Genomic DNA, 19,229 nt, shown 5'->3' on the forward strand with positions numbered 1-19,229 from the left:
GTACAGCTCAGTAACTTGCAACTGAACCTGTAAATTGTAACTGTAACATGATTTTATTCAGTGGTCTGAAAGCTCCAAGTGATCTGTTGTAGCTGTTTCATAAATGTAAGTACATAACTGATAAGTAGGCATGTGCAAGTTCAGCTTGATTTATAGATGGATCAGCTGGTTGAATAGAGAGTTATTTTAACATCACAAAGCTGCTATTATCCTAGGCTCAGCCAAGCAGGTACCAAAGTAGTCCTGCTGCCTTTGGCGTGAAACGACAACAGTGTTACCAAAAAAGCTTTCCTTGTCCTACCATGACTTACTTGGGTATACTGGGCAGAAGGGACGAGGTACATATGAGATTTAGCAGCCAGGTAAGAACCAAAGAGTCCTGCTCTCAACTGACAAAATGGCTATCTAGACTATCATATAGTTTCTCACAGTAACTAACTCCATGCTTCTTGAAAGCCCACAAGCAGGAAATAAGCACAAGAGCACTCTCCCTACTTGTGCTCCCCAGCAACTGGTGTTCAGAGGCTGAGCACTTCCAGTATTGGGCTAGCCCCCAGGCATAATGGTTGGTAGCCACTGGTAGCCTTATTCTCCATCAATTTGTCTAATCTGCTTTCAAAGCCATCTTGGTTGGTGGCCATTGCTACCATCTTGTGCTAGCAGATTCTATAGTATTAAAGTACACTGAATTGTGAACAGTGAGAGCTTTTGTAACACGAGGCAGAAGATCTTGATTCTATATATCTCTGAGAAAGTCCTATGTACTGGATTCCTAGTTCATAGCATTCTTGACACAACCTCCCTCATATTCTGGGGGTTGTACCATCTCTGGCTGACAATGTGAGGGTAAAATGTGGGTGCTGCTGTATCTCCAGTTGATACAGGAAAAAGAAGATTGAAAGACATACTGGACTGAGAAGCCAAGCAGAGGGATTCCTGAGCAAGGGCTGATGGTTAGGGAATGCTCGTTATGCCTTGGATATTTTCTGTTTCAAGGCTGGCCCCGGACCATTTGAATTAATGAAAAAAATCTGCCTCTGCATAGCTGCAGAGTAAATTTCTCTGAATACTGAGTAGTCATAATTAGAAAGGTTGCCACTTCAGATCTTCAGGTATCTGAAGAAGTGTGCATGCACACAAAAGCTCATACCAAGAACAAACTTAGTTGGTCTCTAAGGTGCTACTGGACATTTTAAAATATTTTTTATATATATTTCTACTACGTCAGACCAACACGGATACCTACCTGAATCCACATCTGCATAAATAGGTTTGGGGTGGGAGTACTCCTCACCCCAGTAAAATGCCTCAAGTAATTTGCATTTCACGTGTACTAAAGCCATTATTTCGCCTTTCATCCGCTGGGCTCTGACAACATTTTCTGGGATACGCGGCCAAATTCAATCCCGGAACTACATGTCACCACATTACGCTGCTGCAGCCTGTTTTCCTGGTTACACAAGTTGGTTCACATACCTCCTATACGGTAGTAAGAAACGAGAACTATAGCGCCTGCGCAGAGCAAGCCCGTAAGATAAACAAAAAGCGCATGCGCTTAGGGAGCCTGAGTGATAGGACAATAATGGCTCATCGGCTGGCGGCGGCGGTTTTATCGCCCCCTTTGGCCGCCTTGTGGAGAGGCCACAGCCACGGACTTGCGAAGTTGGTACCGGTCCGGCAGGTGAGGAAAAGGCGGGTGCTGTTTTGTGTGTTGCACTGTCGTAAATACAACGGCGCCCTCCCTCTGTTCCCCAGAATGGTCTGAGTTAGGAATGGTGGTCGCTGGTTATGTCATCGCCGCGCGCGAGCGCTTCCATGACAGGTATAGGCCATATTCAGTGGGCGTGGTCAGAACGCGCCTCATGTAACCCGGGCTCTGGATTGGCAGAGAAGGAAAGCGTGATTTGTATAGTGACATTAGAGTTGCGGATTGTCTAGAGATGTGTGCAACTGCTTTGGATAGCAGTCAGTGGGCTACACTGGAGGGTTGCTGTAAAGCTGTTCAGCGAAATAGGGTTGATTTCTGAGCGCACAGGATCCCGAGGTTAGCCGTGCGCTTCTGCGTGCGCAATATGCCGATGTTTAAGTATGGACCACGCGCCCTTGCTGAGCTCCCCACTGCTCAGCAATAGCAGGCCACATAGCACGGAGAATATCTTATGCCTGTTAATACATGCCCCTATCTCAACCGTAGCTGTCTTCCTTCTTCGACATGGGAATAATTATCCTTTAATGCCCCTGAACTATGGGGATCACAGCACAAAGCCTTCCCTATAGGACTAGCACAAGCCACTCTCAGCTTCACCCTAGGCTGCACACTGGCAGAGAAGGGCATTAAACTGATCCTCCCATGGGCCGTGTTAAGTTCTTTTCCTGGGATAATGCTAGTTTTCAGCTTCTGGTTTTAGAACTCCTGGTGCACAAACTATTCTGCATACAGAGCTTTATGGATACTTGGTTTTGAGGCCTTTCTGGCCACTGTGTTGCATATTTGTACCTTTGACCTTGCTCAAAAGAAAGGGGGAGGGACCCTTGCTGGCCCTCAGGAAACCAATGCCGCCCTTTGCTCTTTTCAGTGGTGTGAGAGAGTCCATCCAGGATGTGGCATGTCCTTCCATCACTGGCTGTGCTCCAAGCCTGAAGGTATGTGACTCCAGCAGAAAAGGGCTGGCACTTCTTGTTTGTGGCTGTGTTGAGAAGAAGAATGTCCTGAGATTTTTTCCTGCTTAATTGTAGAGCACGTTATTTGCATATAGTAGGTCCCAACTTCCATTTCTGGTACATCCCTTTAAAATAATCTCAGGCAGCAAGGCTGGCAAAAACATTTGTTGGTGCCCTTGAAGCCTGCTGTCGATCATGATAGACAGCCTCAGCCGTCATCACTGAAGCTTTTCGTCAGGCAGCTTTATACTTACTGACCTACCAGCCTCCTATCAAGCTTTAAGTGTATTGTGTGGGCATATAGAAGGTTGATATTGAGGCACTTCTGGTCATTTCAGCGTTAGGGAAGTAGAGCATTGTGGCAGCGGTGGGGACCTTGTCGTGTAATATAGAGGCTGGAAAGAACAAGACTGAAGCTGTCAACAGTAAGATCTGTTTTTGTCCTGCAGGCTTTGAGAAGAAAGATGAAAAGAGACAGGGTCCAACAGAGGCAGCCCCTGATAATAAAGGTAAGCACCTTCTTTTCCATGGCTTGGTTATAGAGCATCTGCTCTTCACGCAGAAAATCCCAGGTTTGATTCCTGGCATTATTCTCCATGTAGGGCGGGAGACACTCTCTGCACAAAACCAGAGTGCCACTGTCTAGTGGTGCAAACAATCGTGAGAGAGATGGACCTTCAGTGGTCTGTTTCAGTAGAAGGCAGATTCCTTTGTTCCTATGTTCTTCCCTCTCATTTACCTCCCTAAAGTTGTTGAATGTCTCCCATTCCAAAAACTGGTCCATATCTCATAACTCTCCCCAACCTGTTCTGCTCCCCCTCTACAATGCAGCCAGGAGCCTTTTAAAGCCTAACATATAAGCATTTCTATTTTTTCTCTCCTTCCTAGAGCCTGTTGGCTCCAAAAATCCCAGTCTTTCCAAAAATACCTGGGGAAGCAGTGGTGGAGAAGGCAAGAGAGGACGGAAAGATGAGGATTTGGGGTGGTGGAATCACATGCAGAAGGTATGTGACCATTTTCTCTGTTGCATTTATGTCACTGAAATGTCCTATTAGCCACCTAAAGCTGCTGGAATCAGGGATGGCTAAAGCAGAAAAGAAAAATGACATGATGATAGCAGCCATATTAATTACCTACTTTTTGCCCCCAGGGAGAGTTCCCTTGGGATAATAAGGACTCCCGGTACCTGATTGTCATGGGAGCTGGCATCCTCACAGGGTTCTTCTACCTCTACTACCGAGATCCAGGCAGAGAAATCAGCTGGAAGCACTTTGTGCATTACTACCTGGCCAAAGGACTGGTGAGGCGATATGTGGCAGGCCATCCTCTTGCTGGGGGCGGAGGGCAGCTCATGTATGTATTCTTCCCTATTCTATTCTAGCAGTAAAGTGCAGGCACTTGGAGTAGGCATTAGGAGCAGGAGAGTGAATGCTAGGAGTTCTCTGCGGCCACAACATACCATTTTGTACTCAACTGAAGCTCCACCCAGAAGGGTTCACTCTCACTCTTTCTGGTCCTGTCCACACCGTAGATTTAAAGCACTCTTATACCACTTTAACAGTCACAGCTCCTCCCCCCCCAAAAAATATGGTGTAGATGTGACCTTTCCTTCCTTCCTTCCTTCCTTCCTTCCTTCCTTCCTTCCTTCCTTCCTTCCTTCCTCTTAAGGTGGATCGACTGGAAGTGGTGAACAAGCAGTTTGTCCGGGTGTTCCCAATCCCTGGCGCCACCTCAGAGGTAAATAATTCCAGGGGACAGAGGGATGAGGTGGAGAAAGACAGGGGAGGCCCACAATCACTGCTCCAGTCTGCCACAGTTAGACCTCTGGAAGAAAAGCTGTGTGTGTGTACGGCACAGCAGTCTGGTGGCAAGGGAGTTGGGTCCACAGAGGTCCCTTTCACACCCAAAGCAAGAGAAGGCTCTGTTTATGCCAGGGGGCGTGAAAAATCAACACCTGTCCTTGGTTGCCACAGAAGCACATCTGGTTCAATATTGGCAGTGTGGATACCTTTGAACGAAACCTAGAGGCTGCTCAGCTGGAGCTGGGGATCAGCAGTGCCCAACAAGTGTCTGTGGTCTACAGCACCGAGAGTGATGGGTGAGTGACAGGCCCCAGAAAAGAAGCAGATGTGCTAAAACTGCCCAGGTGCCACCTGCTGTAGCTCATGGGCCTTCTGACCTTCTCCTCTTTCAGCTCCTTTCTCCTGAGCATGGTGCCTAGCCTTCTGCTGTTGGGCTTCCTGCTGTTCACTCTGAGACGTGGACCAATGGGAAGTGGGCGAGGAGGGCGAGGAGGCGGGATCTTCAGTGTTGCAGAGACGACAGCAAAAGTCCTGAAGGACAACATTGAAGTGCAGTTCAAGGATGTGGCTGGCTGCGAAGAGGCCAAGCTGGAGATCATGGAGTTTGTGAATTTCCTGAAGAATCCGAAGCAGTACCAAGATCTCGGGGCCAAGATCCCAAAGGTGCCCACTTTTGATTTGTAGCCAATTCATCAGGTTACACAGACAAGTCCAAATGGCCAGTGCTTTTGGAGGAGAGGGGAAGGCAGCAGTTGGCTGTCCAAGACCACCATAAATGAAGCCCATCAGAATAGTGTCAGCTTGGAGGGTTGTAAGTGAATCTTCCTGAAACGAGGGACCTCTGAGCCCCAGCAATGTTGTGCCATTCCAGGCTTTGAGGTGCTGCTGATGTGGGTTAGCTGACCAGTTAAGGGAGGGACTGCTTGTCATTGGGCCGTATTGCTGCCCCACCTTCCCTTGTGTTGGCCAGCCTCTTGTCTCTTGCAGGGAGCGATGCTCACGGGGCCCCCGGGCACAGGCAAAACCCTCTTGGCCAAAGCTACTGCGGGAGAAGCCAACGTCCCTTTCATCACTGTGAACGGCTCTGAGTTCCTGGAAATGTTTGTCGGAGTTGGGCCTGCAAGGGTGAGATTCTCGCAAAACGTTCTGCATTGGCAAGCTTCTTAAACAGAAAGGGTGGTTATCCAAAATCAGGAACTCACCTTGTAACTATACCTCCTGGGAGATAATAGAAAGGAGTCTAGGAGACTTTGGCAGGTGACATGAGCATCCAGGCTTCAGCTTTGCCCATTTGATGCTCCAAACAGATGCTCAGTGTTTGGGCAGGTGCCTGAGCAGGGGAGTCTCTTGTTTCTTGTACCTGCTTGCATATCTCCCTCAGATGCTCAGCTGAGCCTGCCCTTTCCCCTTCTAAAGGGGCAGGATTCTTCCACCTTGAGTCCCATCATCAGCACCCTGCCCCAGCTGCTCACCAAACCAGACTGCTTTCTTCCCAGTGGGTGGCTCAACTCTGGGGAAACCTCTTTGTTTCAGGTTCGGGATATGTTTGCCTTGGCACGGAAGAATGCCCCTTGCATCCTCTTCATTGATGAGATTGATGCCGTCGGGAGGAAGCGGGGCCACGGGAACTTCGGGGGCCAGAGCGAGCAGGAGAACACACTCAACCAGCTGCTGGTAGAGATGGATGGTGAGATGGAGCAGAGGCATCTTGAGGAGGGAAGGAGCTGGCATGCTCTTGTCTCCCTGGAGAAACAAGCAATCTGAAGTTCTCCCCCTGTTCCTTAGCATTAAGAGAGGCTTCTGTGTTAATGTTTCCAGACCTTTAACATGGTTCCTGCCTGGGATAGCTTGGCTGTTCCCAGCTGTGCCCCCTGCTCCTTTTGCCCCATCACCATCTTTAAGATCAAGTGAGAGCACCCCTCATACACAGCCCTCCCCTCAACCTGGTGCCCCAACCAAATGTGGCTGGACTCTGAACACACACCTTCCCCATCCAGTGGTTAGTGGTGATGAGAGCACCCGGAGGGCACAAGCCCTGGGACAAGGCTGCTTTAACGTGTACAACTATTGCATGGTTGGGGATAAGGGAGAGTTTGTGTTAGCAGAATGGAAGGGTGCGTTAAATTGGGTTCTAAACTGGGTCTTTTTAGTTTACTTTTAAACCATTCTGAAGGTGGGCTTAACTAGTGACCTAGTTTCATAACTCTACAAAAGGTTACATTCTGAATTTTGTTGCAAAGCACTGTATTTCAATCCGAATACGTTAGCTCCGCTCCCCTCCACTAGAAGGCTTGGATGATGTTTGGGGAATGTGTTCTGGGCACAAAATTGCAAGATGCATCCGCCCTTTCCCCCCAGGAGCTGATCTCTCATTTCCTGTGCAGGGTTCAACAGCAGCACAAACGTCGTAGTGCTTGCAGGCACAAACCGACCTGATGTCTTGGACCCGGCGCTGACGAGACCTGGACGCTTTGATCGGCAGATTTATATTGGTAACAGATGCCATGTCTAGTCTTAGTTGTGCTCACCACTTTTGCCGGTCTCCCTGCCCGCCACTGGAAGGTTGCCCCTGGAAGGTTGCTCAGAAGGGAATGTAACCCATGGTTTGAAAAGGGTTGCCTATCTCTGCCTCAGATTGCCCCAGCTCTTCAATGAAACAACATCCTCCTCCTGTTGCTCAATCAGCAGGACTTACTGGGAGGTACCCAGAGTCTTGATGAGCTTCAGAGAGACTTGCCTTGACTTTTCCTGACCTGACGTGACCTGCTTGGAAGAGGCTCCAAGGAGCAGAGGGAGATTTCTTTCTGCCCTTTGCTTTTCTCTCTCATTCTGATCCTGATGAGATATTTTGGAGTCAGGAGAGGTTTCCTGGGGTATTAAAGCGGCGATCTCTCAAGAATTGGGAAATTTCAAACAGATTAAAATTATTTGACTTTTAGAAGACATCTGAAGGCCCCCCTGTTTGGGAAAGTTTTTAATGGTGTGTTTTTAATATTTTGTTGGGAGCTGCCCAGAGTAGCTGGGGCAACCCATTCAGATGGGCGGCATATAAATTTATTATTAAATAATTATTGTGGAGCATGACCAGCCTCTTTTAACTCCTTCTCGTTTCTAAGGACTGCGTCTTTAACTCTCTTTCCCCAACCAGGCCCACCGGACATCAAAGGCAGAGCATCCATCTTCAAAGTCCACCTCCGGCCTCTCAAACTGGATGCAGATATCAGCAGAGATACTCTGGCTCGGAAGATGGCAGCCCGGACCCCAGGATTCACAGGTGAGATGTGGGCAGAATGCCAGCATGTGGACGGGGGAGAGCAGGAGCGCTATTGGTCAGAGGGGGCACCTGAGCGGGAACCTGTAGGGCAGCCTTCCCCAACCTGGCGCCCTCCAGATGTTTTGGACTATAACTCCCATAAGCCCAGCACATGGCAAAGGCTGTTGTGGGGCTTGGCATGACTTCCTTGTTTGAGTCATTTGGCTGTGTTGTTTCTTTGGAAGCAGAGATTGCAACAGAAAGGCAGCAGCAGGAGCCCCAGTTCTGACACAGTCAGGTGCTATTTGTTACTTTGTGGGCCTCTGCCATCTTCTCAGAGGAGCCTTCCTGCCCCACCCTGCTGCTCGGCCTGAGGTCTAAGTGGAACTGGGTAGCCTGAGGTGCACGGTCCTTCCCCACAGGAGAGTCTCTGGCAGCTGTGGAGGAGCACATCTGCTTTGGAAAAGAGCTTGCAGAGTCTGTGGCAACAAGCTTCAGTGAGAAAGAAAAAGGCACAGGGATATGGAGACCCCCACCCCACCTTGAGTTAAAACAGAAAAGGGCATTGCCCTGCCACGCTGGCTTAGGAATGCCAAGGGAGGAGATGTTCCTCCCCCTGCCTTTCATGATTTGTTCTCATGAGAGCCAGTGTGGTATAATTGTTATCGAGTGTCAGACTAGAACCTGGGAGACCAGGGTTCGTATCCCCCACTCAGCCAGGAATCTTACTGGATAACATTGGGCCAGCCCCCGCCTCACCCCTCACAAGGTTCTTGTGAGACCATAATGGGAAGGGGAAAGCCATAAACACCCCCTTGAGCTTCTTGAAGGAAAAGGTGGTGTTTAAAAATAGGAAATAGAATAATAATAAATAAATGTTTTGCCAGCTCTGAAGGTGCTTGAAGGAGCTTTCAGGCCAATCTGGACTATCTCTTCCTTGGAATAAATTTCAAAGACCTTCTTAAAGCTTTGCCAAACGGAAGGTTGCTGGAGACGCCAAGTTCCCTTTTCCATCAGCTGTTGCACTAACATCTCTCTCTCTCTCTCTCTCTCTCTCTCTCTCTCTCTCTCTCTCTCTCTCTCTCTCTTTCCAGGTGCCGATATCTCCAACGTTTGCAATGAGGCTGCCCTCATTGCCGCACGACACGCCAGTCCCACTGTGAACGAGAAGCACTTTGAACAGGCCATTGAGAGAGTCATTGGGGGTGAGGGTCCCTGACTGCTCACCATGCCAGCTCTGAGTACCAGTTGCTGGGGAACAGGAGTACAGGGAAAGCTGTTCCTGTAGACTTCTGCCACCGTGGGAAGCAGGATGCTGGTTTAGTTGGGCTTGTGGCCTGATAAGGAGATGTCTTGGCAGGCTGTCAGATCCTGAGCATTTATTTCCAAGCAAATCTTGCCAGTTTCAATGGGGCAAGTCAGGGTGCGATTGCACTGGCGGCTTCCTGCTGATTTACTGGTGGATATGCCACTAAACGTGGCCTTTTCTGTTCTTCCCAGGCCTTTCACACATTGCTTTTTAGGCTTCCCAGACCTGTCTGGTCACTGTGGGGAATGGGGTGCTGAATTAGATGCCCCTTTGGCCTGACCCAGCTTCCCAGTGACCTATGGCCATCGCTAGACCTCCAAGTACTTGCCTATCCCCCTCTTGATGTCACCTCAGCTGGCAGCTGTCATCACATCTTGCAGAAGTGATTTCCAAACATTCTTCTTGGTCAGGGGTCGGCAATTTTTTTTAGCCGTGGGCCGGTCCACTGTCCCTCAGACCTTGTGGCAGGCCGGAGAAGCAGCACCGGGGGGGGGGGGGGCGAGCTGGAAGAAGAGGCAAGGGTGGCAAGTAGTCCTCCTCCCCAAGCCCCAGCCCCAGCCGTTGCATTTACCTTCCCAGGGGCTGCTGCCGCTGCAGCCACCACCACCGCTGCTGCTTCTCGTGGGTAGGCAGAGCAAGCTTTTTTTTTTTTTTTTTTTTTTTGCGTTTTAAAATTTTATTAAGTTCCAATAAATCATACATAAATCCAAAAACAAAAAGAAAACATTTTGGACTTCCTACAACGTCATTGGCAATCATTCGAAATAGTCTCTTTGGATCACATTCCCTCTGTTCCTATTACCATTTGTTCTCCCATTCTTCTAACTTTCAAATAAGCAATATTTACAAATTATTTACAGTGCCTCTTTAAACCCCACTAGCGTTGTATTTACATCACAGTTGTTTTCCAGATACCCCACAAATTTCTTCCAATCCTCAATAAATTTTTGATCTTTGATATATCTTATTTTCCCGGTTAGTCTATCCAACTCCGCGTATTCTGTCAGCTTTGTTCTCCACTCTTCTATCCTTGGACTCTCTTCCTGTTTCCACTTCTGAGCTATTACTATTCTGGCGGCGGTTGCCGCATACTGGAACAGCTTGCCGTCCTTTTTCCTAATATCTTTTCCTGTAATACCTAGTAAAAAGGCTTCTGGTTTTTTCACAAAGGTGTATCTTAGTATCTTTTTCATTTCATTATAAACCTCTTCCCAGAAGCCTTTTACTTTCTTACAGACCCACCACTGATGGTACAGTGTCCCTTCTTTCTGTTTGCATTTCCAACATTTATTGTCTACCTTATACATCTTTGCCAATTTTACGGGTGTTATGTACCACCTGTAGAGCATCTTCAGCATATTTTCCTTAAGTAACGTACACGCCGTGAATTTTATATTTACTGTCCACACCCTTTCCCAATCTTCAGGCTGGATATTATATCCAAAGTCCCTTTCCCACTGTACCATCACAGATTTCGTTTCCTCCTCCTTCCTAGCCCCCTCCAGCAGCATTTTATACATTCTTGATAGATTTTTACAATCATTGTCGATTACTTCACTTTGAAAGGCTGATTTTTTTTCCTCATACCCCCTTTCCTTCACTTCTTTTTTAAACATTTCATTTATCCTGAAGTAGTGCAACCAATCATATGTAAGTGTTTTAACCTGATCATATGGTTTTATTTTCCACTTCCCATCTTCCTTGATAGCCATCTCTCCATAGTTTCCCCACTTTTCTCTCATGTTTATCTTCTTTACGCCAATTATCTCTAACGGGGAAAGCCAATGTGGAGTTTTTGGTTCCAATATGTTCTTATGTCTCTCCCATACCTCAATTAGTGGGCCTTTAAAGATATGAGTACTAAATCCCCTATGGACCCTCTTTTTGTCACACCATAGGTACGCGTGCCACCCGAATTTGTTGCTAACTCCTTCCAAATCTAAGAGCTCTCTGTCCTCTAACTTTACCCATTCTTTTCTCCAGCATAAACATGCTGCCTCATAGTATAGTCTAATGTCTGGTAGGGCGAAACCCCCTCTTTCTTTTCTCTCTGTTAATAACTTATATTTGATTCTGGGCTTCTTCCCTTCCCAGACATATCTTGTGATAACCTTCTTCCAATCCTTAAAGTCCTTTATACCTTTTATTATGGGTATTGTTTGGAATAGGAATAGCAACTTGGGTAGCACCAGGCAGAGCAAGCTTGTCTGCTCCGCTCTCTGGCCCACAGGAGCACCAGGGCGGCAGCAGTGGCATCGGAGGGAAGATGAGCGGCGCGAAAGGGCTGGCTCCAGAGAGGGGCTGCTTAAAATGGCGCTCAGCCAGCTCAGCCCAGCCCCCTTCCTCCTCTAGCCAGGGCAGGGAGAAGCCAGGAGGAGGGAGGGAGGAGGCACTGCCGCGGCGTGTGTGAAGGAGGGGGGGGGGATGTAATGGCAAGGGGGGAAATGGCGCAGCCCAAATGAACAAAATCCCCACGTCAATCTATGGACAGTCCACAGGCTGGATTCTGAAGGCAATTGGGCCTGATCCGGCCCGCGGACCTTCGTTTGCCGACCCCTGTTCTTGGGTTTGTGTGCCTCTGCAACAAGAGCCTCAGCTACTGCCTTTTGCTCCTGAGAAGAGCAGAACTGAGCAGAGCCCTGCTGAGTTTTGTGTGGGTGGAGAAGAAGTATTCGCAGTTCCCCAGTAATTTAACAACCCAAAGAGAAGTGGTCCCCAGAGGGACCCGGCCTTGAGCAGTCCTCTGCAGTTGCAGATACTTTGCTGTGGAAACTGTTAGTGAAAGGAAACTGAGAAGCAGGACCGGGAGAAAGCTTCCCTAAGGGAAGCGGAGGCTTAGCAGCTTCTGTGCTGCAGTTGGAGCATTGCTCTGCCTCTTGTGGGTGAACCAGCTGACCATATTGCCTTACAGCTTCTGGTTGCAGAATGTTTCCTATAGCAGAGTTAAAGAAGTGAGTCTTTGATCTTCTCTGTGGAGGCAAGAATTTGGCATTAACAGCTTGCAATTAGAGCTCTCGTATTTTCCATCATGAACTGCAGGTTTTGTGTGGATTCTCCAGTGGGTTGGTATCTGCTGGTAGTGTGTGTGAGTGGAGAGCTTTCTCATTGCTTTCGACAAACACTGCGCTTTTCTTCTTCACCCCCACCCTCCTGCTTCAATCTTTCTCCAGGGCTTGAGAAGAAGACCCAGGTCCTGCAGCCAAATGAGAAGACCGTAGTGGCTTACCATGAAGCTGGGCACGCTGTGGTGAGCTGGTTCTTAAAGCACGCCGACCCTTTGCTCAAGGTGCGTCTCCCCCAGCCAGCGGAAGCTCTCCTAATATAAACACAAAGCAGGTTGTGGAGCGGGTAAAGCCAGCTGAGCTCCAGTTCTTTTCCCGAAGGGCCAGGTAGCTCAGTGAAGGTCCCCATTTGGTTCAGAAGACTCAACAGGGTTGTTCTGTCCCAGGTGGTGGTCTCAGTCAGATGAGGTTCCAGCCCCAGAATGAGGTTCCAGGCAAGAGTTCAGGTTCCAGCAAGCCAAGCAAATTTAGGCAAAGTCCGCTTTCTGATTAAGCAAAGCAAGGCAAAGTCCAGCACCTGGAAAGGTAAAGTCCCAAGTAGCACTGGGAGATTCATAGAAGCTGGAGATTCATACAAGCAAGCTACATTATTGCTTCAGCAGCAGACTGTCCTGGTCAGAGGCCTGAGCCGGGCTTCAGCACAGTCCAGGCAACTAGCTATGCCTCTGCTGGGAGCAGTCTCCATTCCTTAAAGGGGCCTTGCCTGTAGGCTCCAATGGAATAGCAGAGACGGAGGCTTCTGGCAGGAGTCCTCTGACCAGTGGCAGTGTGACTTCCTCAGATGGTAGTGAGATGGGCTGCTTGGCACAGAGGTGCTTCCAGGAGAGCAGGGTCAGTTGTGGCTGATGTTGAGGTCACTTCTTCATGGCCTCATCCCACTAACCTGGAGGTTTTGCCGTCCCCTTGAGCCTCCCTGGTTCCGGCTCCAGGTGCTAAGTGCCTCCTGGCAGATCTGAACTACTCTGAATGAGGAAACAGGATCTGGGTGTTCCTTGCAGGATAGCACCCCAGGATGCTCCTGTTAAGCTAAGAGTGACATAATGCAGGATACGTCCTTGACTTCACTTTCATTGTCGCTGGATCAGGGGCCGAGTCCAGAGGTGAAGGAAGGAAGGATGGTGTAGAAAAATCCCTCTATATGGCAGTGCTGATTCAGAGCAGGATAGCAGCAAGGGAGCGTACAGGGAAAGGGCTGCCTGTTAGTGTAGGCAATACTGAGCTAGATGGACCCATGGTCTGACTCGGTATAAAGCAATTTATTACAGATGGGTTGGACCCAAAACAGAGATCTCTCCCCGCCCCCCGCCCGAAGTGCCCAGCTGAGTCAGACCCTCCCTTTGCCATTCCCAGCAGAGGCGAATTGCTCTCTCCTTCCAGAAATAGTTGTGTGTGTGTAACAGACTGCTGTACTTGCAGATGAGAGCTGATGAGAGCAATTGGCGTTCCTTGTTTTGGAAATTACTCTATGTAATTTAGGTCCCTTCAATAGAATTCCCCCCCCCCTGCATTGTAAATCTTTGCCCTTCAAGGGAACTGCAGCAACCTTTGGGTGATGCAGTAAATGTCTAACTGACTCTGCATGGGTTGTGGGGAGGTGAGTGAGTGTCTTCCGCTCCCTGCTGCTCCACTTTCCTGTTAACTCCAAGCTGGACTGGGCTCTGCCTTGCTGACCTTGGCTCTGCATGTTCCTGGCAGGTCTCCATCATCCCCCGGGGCAAGGGCCTGGGCTATGCGCAGTACCTGCCCCAGGAGCAGTTTCTCTACACCCGGGAGCAGCTCTTCGATCGCATGTGCATGATGCTGGGGGGCCGCGTTGCTGAGCAGCTCTTCTTTGGCCGCATCACAACCGGTGCCCAGGATGACCTCCGGAAGGTGACGCAGAGCGCCTATGCCCAGGTAATGCCCCATCAAGACATGCCCTGTGCTGCTGGGTGCCCTGGGTGTGAGGACATAATGAGAGCCCTTTATCTGATGCAGCAGCTTTGTTAGAGATGCCCTGTTTAGAAGCCAAGGGTAGTTGATAAGTGGAAAGCTCATTCAAAGTGTTGACTTCTTACTTCAGAAACAGTGGTTAGTTTTTTTGCAAAGGCACTGGAACCGCTTACCTGCTTCCCACCTCAGTCACACAGGTGTGCAAGGAAGAGCTCTGTGCTCATGCACATGTGCACACACACACACATCCACATGCAACTTAAAAAGAGTCCTGCTGAAGGAGCCAGCGGAGACCCACCTGGTCTAGCATTTTGTTCTTGCAGTGGCCAACCAGATGCCTCTGTGAACTCTGCAAGGAGGACCTGAGTGCAATAGCACTTGCCTCACTTATGATTCCTAGCAACTGGTATTCAGAGGAATAAAAAAGGTAAAGGTAAAGGTACCCCTGCCCGTACGGGCCAGTCTTGCCAGACTCTAGGGTTGTGCGCCCATCTCACTCAAGAGGCCGGGGGCCAGCGCTGTCCGCAGACACTTCCGGGTCACGTGGCCAGCGTGACAAGCTGCATCTGGTGAGCCAGCGCAGCACACGGAACGCCGTTTACCTTCCCGCTAGTAAGCGGTCCCTATTTATCTACTTGCACCCGGGGGTGCTTTCGAACTGCTAGGTTGGCAGGTGCTGGGACCGAGCGACGGGAGCGCACCCCGCCGCGGGGATTCGAACCACCGACCTTTCGATCGGCAAGTCCTAGGCACTGAGGCTTTTACCCACAGCGCCACCCACGTCCCATTCAGAGGAATACTTCCTCCAATAGTCGAAGTGGAACATAGCCATCTTGGCTGGTAGCCTTATTTTTATCCTCCAGGAATCTCTCTAATCCTCTCAAGGGCAGACTTGAGAGGGGAAGGAAAGAATGAGAGGGAAAGAAATGTTGGAGAGTCAGTCTTCTAGTCAGAGCAGGGGGGAGGTTTATCACTTGCTAAATTTGTGCCCTGCCTTTCCCCACCAAATTGTAGGATCCAGGGATAATTGTCTGATTCTGCGTTCACAGCTTTGCATGCACCCAGGCTGGTGCCAGCTACCTTGTCTGTGCTCTGCTTCACTCTGGACCTTTCTAACATCTAATTTTGCAGAAAGCAAGCTTCTGTCTCCCAAGACCTGGGAATGTGAAACTCTTGGGAAATTGGGGCAGCTCAAGATGGATGCCCTGGGGCAAGAGAAATAACCCAGCATTGTCTCTGCCACTCCCCGCCCCCGCTGCCCCCGTTCCTGCTGCTGGCTCAGGAGTGCTGCTCTCTTTCCAGGTGGTGCAGTTTGGCATGAGTGACAAGCTGGGTCAGCTCTCCTTTGACCTTCCACGGCAGGGTGATCTGATGCCCGAGAAGCCTTACAGCGAAGCCACCGCTGAGCTGATTGACGAAGAGGTGCGTGCCTTGATCAACACGGCCTATGAGAAGACCCTGGAGCTGCTGACTCAGTGCCGTGGCCACGTGGAGAAGGTACAGAGCCAGGGCAGAAGCTCCCTGCTGACTTGTCCTGCACTTCAAATTGGGTCTGCTTGCAGCACACACAACCCATGTGCCACCCCTATTTCAAAGACGCTGAAATGGGACACATTTGCAGGTTAAATGGGGGCAGCACAGCAGGGACCATTAGAAGCAATGAAGGACACGGAAACTACTCTTGAGGGGAACAGTTTAATTTTGCTGCAGGAAGGAATGCACAATGGGAGTTGTAGCTTCTCTCCTTAATTTGCATTATGTTTCTTAATGGGCTTCTATAGTGTTGCTTGATCTCCATAGCCATATATTCATTGGGTGTTATTCAGCTAAGTTCTACACAGAATAGACCCATTGGAATTAATGAACATGACTTTGTTAGGGCCATTAGTTTTGGTGGGTCTGCTCATGACTAAAACTTAGTTGACTACCATCCATTGTCCTAAGACAAATAGCAGAAGTTGCCGATCCGGATTAGCACCCAGCCTCCTTGGGCACCTGCAGGGCTCCCAATGCCCAGCAGGGCTTAACACTGACATGTTCCTCATAAAAGATTCTGCCATGGCACTCCAGGTAGCTGTACCATCTTAATTTCCCACAATGCCTACATCAGGGCCGGTGTTGTTGGTCACATGGCTGGTAGCTCCAGAGGAGTCCAGTGACCTGTTTATTTTTTATTTTGACCCTTGCAGGTAGGAAAGCGTCTCCTAGAGAAGGAAGTCCTGGAGAAGGCAGACATGGTGGAGCTGTTGGGGCCCAGGCCCTTTGCAGAGAAATCCACCTACGAGGAGTTTGTTGAGGGGACCGGGAGCTTGGAAGAAGACACCTCCCTCCCCAAGGGCTTGAAGAACTGGAATCTCGAGCAGGAGGAGGAGAGAGCCGAGGAGAAGGCCTCTTAGGGAAAGCAGGGCCAGCCTGAAAAGAAACGCATGGCACATTGTCCATTGGTCAAGCACCAAGGCCTGTTTCTTTGGCTGGGGGCAGCATTGCCGAGAGACCAGCTGAGCCTCACTTTGCCATGGAATCATGGAACACTGTCAGGCTCCCCTTCCACCAAAGGACCAGCAACAATGTTCAAGGACCACTGTCTGCAGCAAGCAACCTTCTTCAGTTCTCCCCCTCCAACGAAGGACATGAACTGGGATGGTTGCTTGGAGCAGAGAAAAGCAGGTGCCCTCTCCTGAGCTGATCACAAACAGCCTCTGTGCCTCCAGTAAACTCATCGACCATCTGACACACACAGACCCAGCAGTCTGGGAAGGTAAGAGCAGGCGAGGAGTATCCTTTCCAGGAGACCGCTCTTCTCAAGGGACCAAGGGCTGCCTTATTATGCTCAGTGCCTTCACTCCAGCTTCCCCCCTGCTTTCCCTTCCCTTCCCCTCCCCTGCCAGCCTGCCTTGCAAATGGGCAAGAGTGAACAGCAGAAGGCCATGCAGAAGAATTTCTGTGAACCTTGAGAACCCCGTGGACTTATCTAAGGGTGGAAGTGACCTCAGGGAGGCCTCTTTGCAGGAGAGCGAGGGGTTGAAAATGGGAAGGGCCTGTGAGGAACAAACCCCATTGAGCAGGGACTGAATAAGAACATGGTGCTAGTTTAAATGGTGCTACTTGAATCCTTAGTTTCTAGCTCTGTTGGGCAGGAGCCCCAAGCAAATCCAGTAGGGCCACTCCAGACTATGGCTGTCCTGTGTGCAACATCAACTGCTTTCCCGTTGTCTGCGGAGCAACCTCCTTCCTTTACACAGTGCCTGATATTTCTCACCACCAAATGCCTTCCCTGCAGAGGCGGCTTTGTCTTGAGGGCAGCAGTGCAGGAACTCCCTCCTGGTTGTTTAGGCAGTTTATACTTCAGTCTCACCCGAGTCCCTGCAAAGGAGAAGCTCAGGGCACCTTTGGGCCCTTTACTTCCTGCTGCTTTTGCCTTGGAAATGTCACCTATGGTGGGCAACCAGTGGACTTCCATGCAAGACATCTTAATGGCTTCGGGGCTCTATCTCCTAGATCGGTGTTGGAGCAGTCAGGGCAGGAGGATATGCAGCCCAACTCACCCCACCACCACTTCCAGCACTCCTTTCTTGGCACCTTGTGCTCATTTGCCAAAAAGCTTAGAATTCGTACCTGTGAGGGTTTTGATGTGGGTGTGTTGTGCCAACTCTATTGTAGCCGCTGCCTTTGGAACCACTTCATCCAGCCTTCCGCCAGATGCCAAATCAACCTGGCATTTCCCCATGTATTGCCCACTGGGCAGAAGTCATCCAGAACCCCCTGCCCCACGTTGGCAAAGCCTCCCATGTAAAACCTGTGTGTCAGCCTTGCTCTCCCGTCTCCACTCCACCCCCACTGCTAGCTGCTTCTGCTGTTTACTCACTTGAATGCTGGTCATTCCAAAGCATTTGACCGACCGGCTTCTGAAAAAGTGACTCAGCAGAAACAACGCTGACTAGCTCAGCAAAACTGCTGGCTTTACTGAAAGTCATATTTGCTACAATCAAAGACCAAAATAAGTTTGGGCACCACCTTCTTCCAGGAGTCCAGCATAGGAGCCGTCTTCTGCATGATGAGTTGCTTTTTTCTTTCCCTGTCCTTGAGAACCTTTGCAAGGAGTCGCATTTTCACATGAAAGGTGCCCCACATCTACCATATAGATATAGGTCAGACTTATGTGTCTTTCTTGCCCAGTAATGCTGCATACCCCAGCCTTTCCCACCAGGGGTCCTCCAGATGTTTCAGAACAGGGGCTGATGGGAGCTGTAGTAATTGTAATGGTTTTGTCTGTTTTTATAGTCTTTTCTGTTGTTAAAACCTGACCTGGGACCTTAGGGTTGAACCAGCGGGCCACAAATCTTATAAATAAAACAGCTCAGAGCATCTGAAGAGGACCAGGTTGGGGAAGGCCAGCCTGCCCTGACTGTTGCAACTCTCCAGGGCCTTGAGCAGAGGTCATATGGATTGTGGGCACCTCTGAGACGCCTCTTGGCTTGCACTCACTTCAGTAGGTTTCCCCTTCTCTCCTCTTCAGCTTTTTGCGCACATCCCATAAATTTAGCCCTGTATAGAAGGAGAGACAGTGTGCTGCTGAAGTGTGTGCAAGCGTAACCTAATTTAAAAATGAAACACTCAAGCGCTAGCCAGCCCCCAAAAGACAACCAGGTTTCTAAAGAAGAGGAAAACCTGTGTCTTTTGTAAACAAAGGCAGGTGTGCAAACCTTGGTAAGCAGATCTGCAGGGAGGGCAAAAAGGAGCAATAGATTAAGTACCAAGAACATTACAGATAGCAGTGGGGTGATGTGTCAGTGTGGACACTACTGAATATATATCTCAGGTAAAATGGGAGGTATATGGAGGCTGAAGGAGGTGTGTAGGATTAGCAGGTTGTGACAAAGCCACTGATGAGGGGGAACAAATCAGGTTGGGCACAAGTCATCCCCAGTTGAGCCTCAGTGTTATCAGTAGGGAGCAAGAAAACACAGTTTGCAAAAAGCAGATTTTGTGGGCTCTGCAGCTGCTGGCTGGAAACTTACAGCACCCCCCCCCCCACCTCACTTCCGTTGTGCTGTGGATTCTGACTTCAGCAGCCTTTCCTTCCATGCAAGGACTAGGGAAGGAATCTATTGGACTTGGGAATGCAAGTGTATTTATTTGATAAACAGCCTGTTTTCTTCTGCATGTGGGTTTGTTTGTTTCCTTGCTTCATAAGAACAAAGCAAAACAAC

The 19,229-nt window shown here is 49.5% G+C and overlaps 1 protein-coding gene across 3 annotated transcripts; it reads left to right on the top strand.

Annotated features, from left to right (window-relative positions):
* The first annotated feature begins 1,528 nt into the window (after positions 1-1,528).
* Positions 1,529-19,182, top strand: LOC114602093 (mitochondrial inner membrane m-AAA protease component AFG3L1-like). 3 transcript variants are annotated; one of them, XM_028739899.2, is made up of 17 exons: positions 1,530-1,681; positions 2,577-2,643; positions 3,111-3,170; positions 3,550-3,665; positions 3,812-3,961; positions 4,330-4,398; positions 4,635-4,759; positions 4,856-5,126; positions 5,451-5,588; positions 5,997-6,150; positions 6,848-6,955; positions 7,612-7,737; positions 8,811-8,921; positions 12,196-12,311; positions 13,783-13,983; positions 15,322-15,516; positions 16,209-19,182. In XM_028739899.2, exons 1-17 carry the CDS (start codon positions 1,550-1,552, stop codon positions 16,413-16,415), a joined length of 2,346 nt encoding a protein of 781 aa, XP_028595732.2. In that variant the 5' UTR covers positions 1,530-1,549; the 3' UTR covers positions 16,416-19,182. The 3 variants fall into 3 exon arrangements, with proteins under 3 accessions (XP_028595733.2, XP_028595732.2, XP_028595734.2); XM_028739901.2 differs by lacking the exon at positions 1,530-1,681 and adding an exon at positions 1,933-2,044; XM_028739900.2 differs by lacking the exon at positions 5,451-5,588 and having other exon boundaries at positions 1,529-1,681.
* Positions 19,183-19,229: the final 47 nt, after the last annotated feature.

This window comes from Podarcis muralis, chromosome 7, assembly GCF_964188315.1.
Source record: "Podarcis muralis chromosome 7, rPodMur119.hap1.1, whole genome shotgun sequence".
Classification (NCBI taxonomy): domain Eukaryota; kingdom Metazoa; phylum Chordata; class Lepidosauria; order Squamata; family Lacertidae; genus Podarcis; species Podarcis muralis.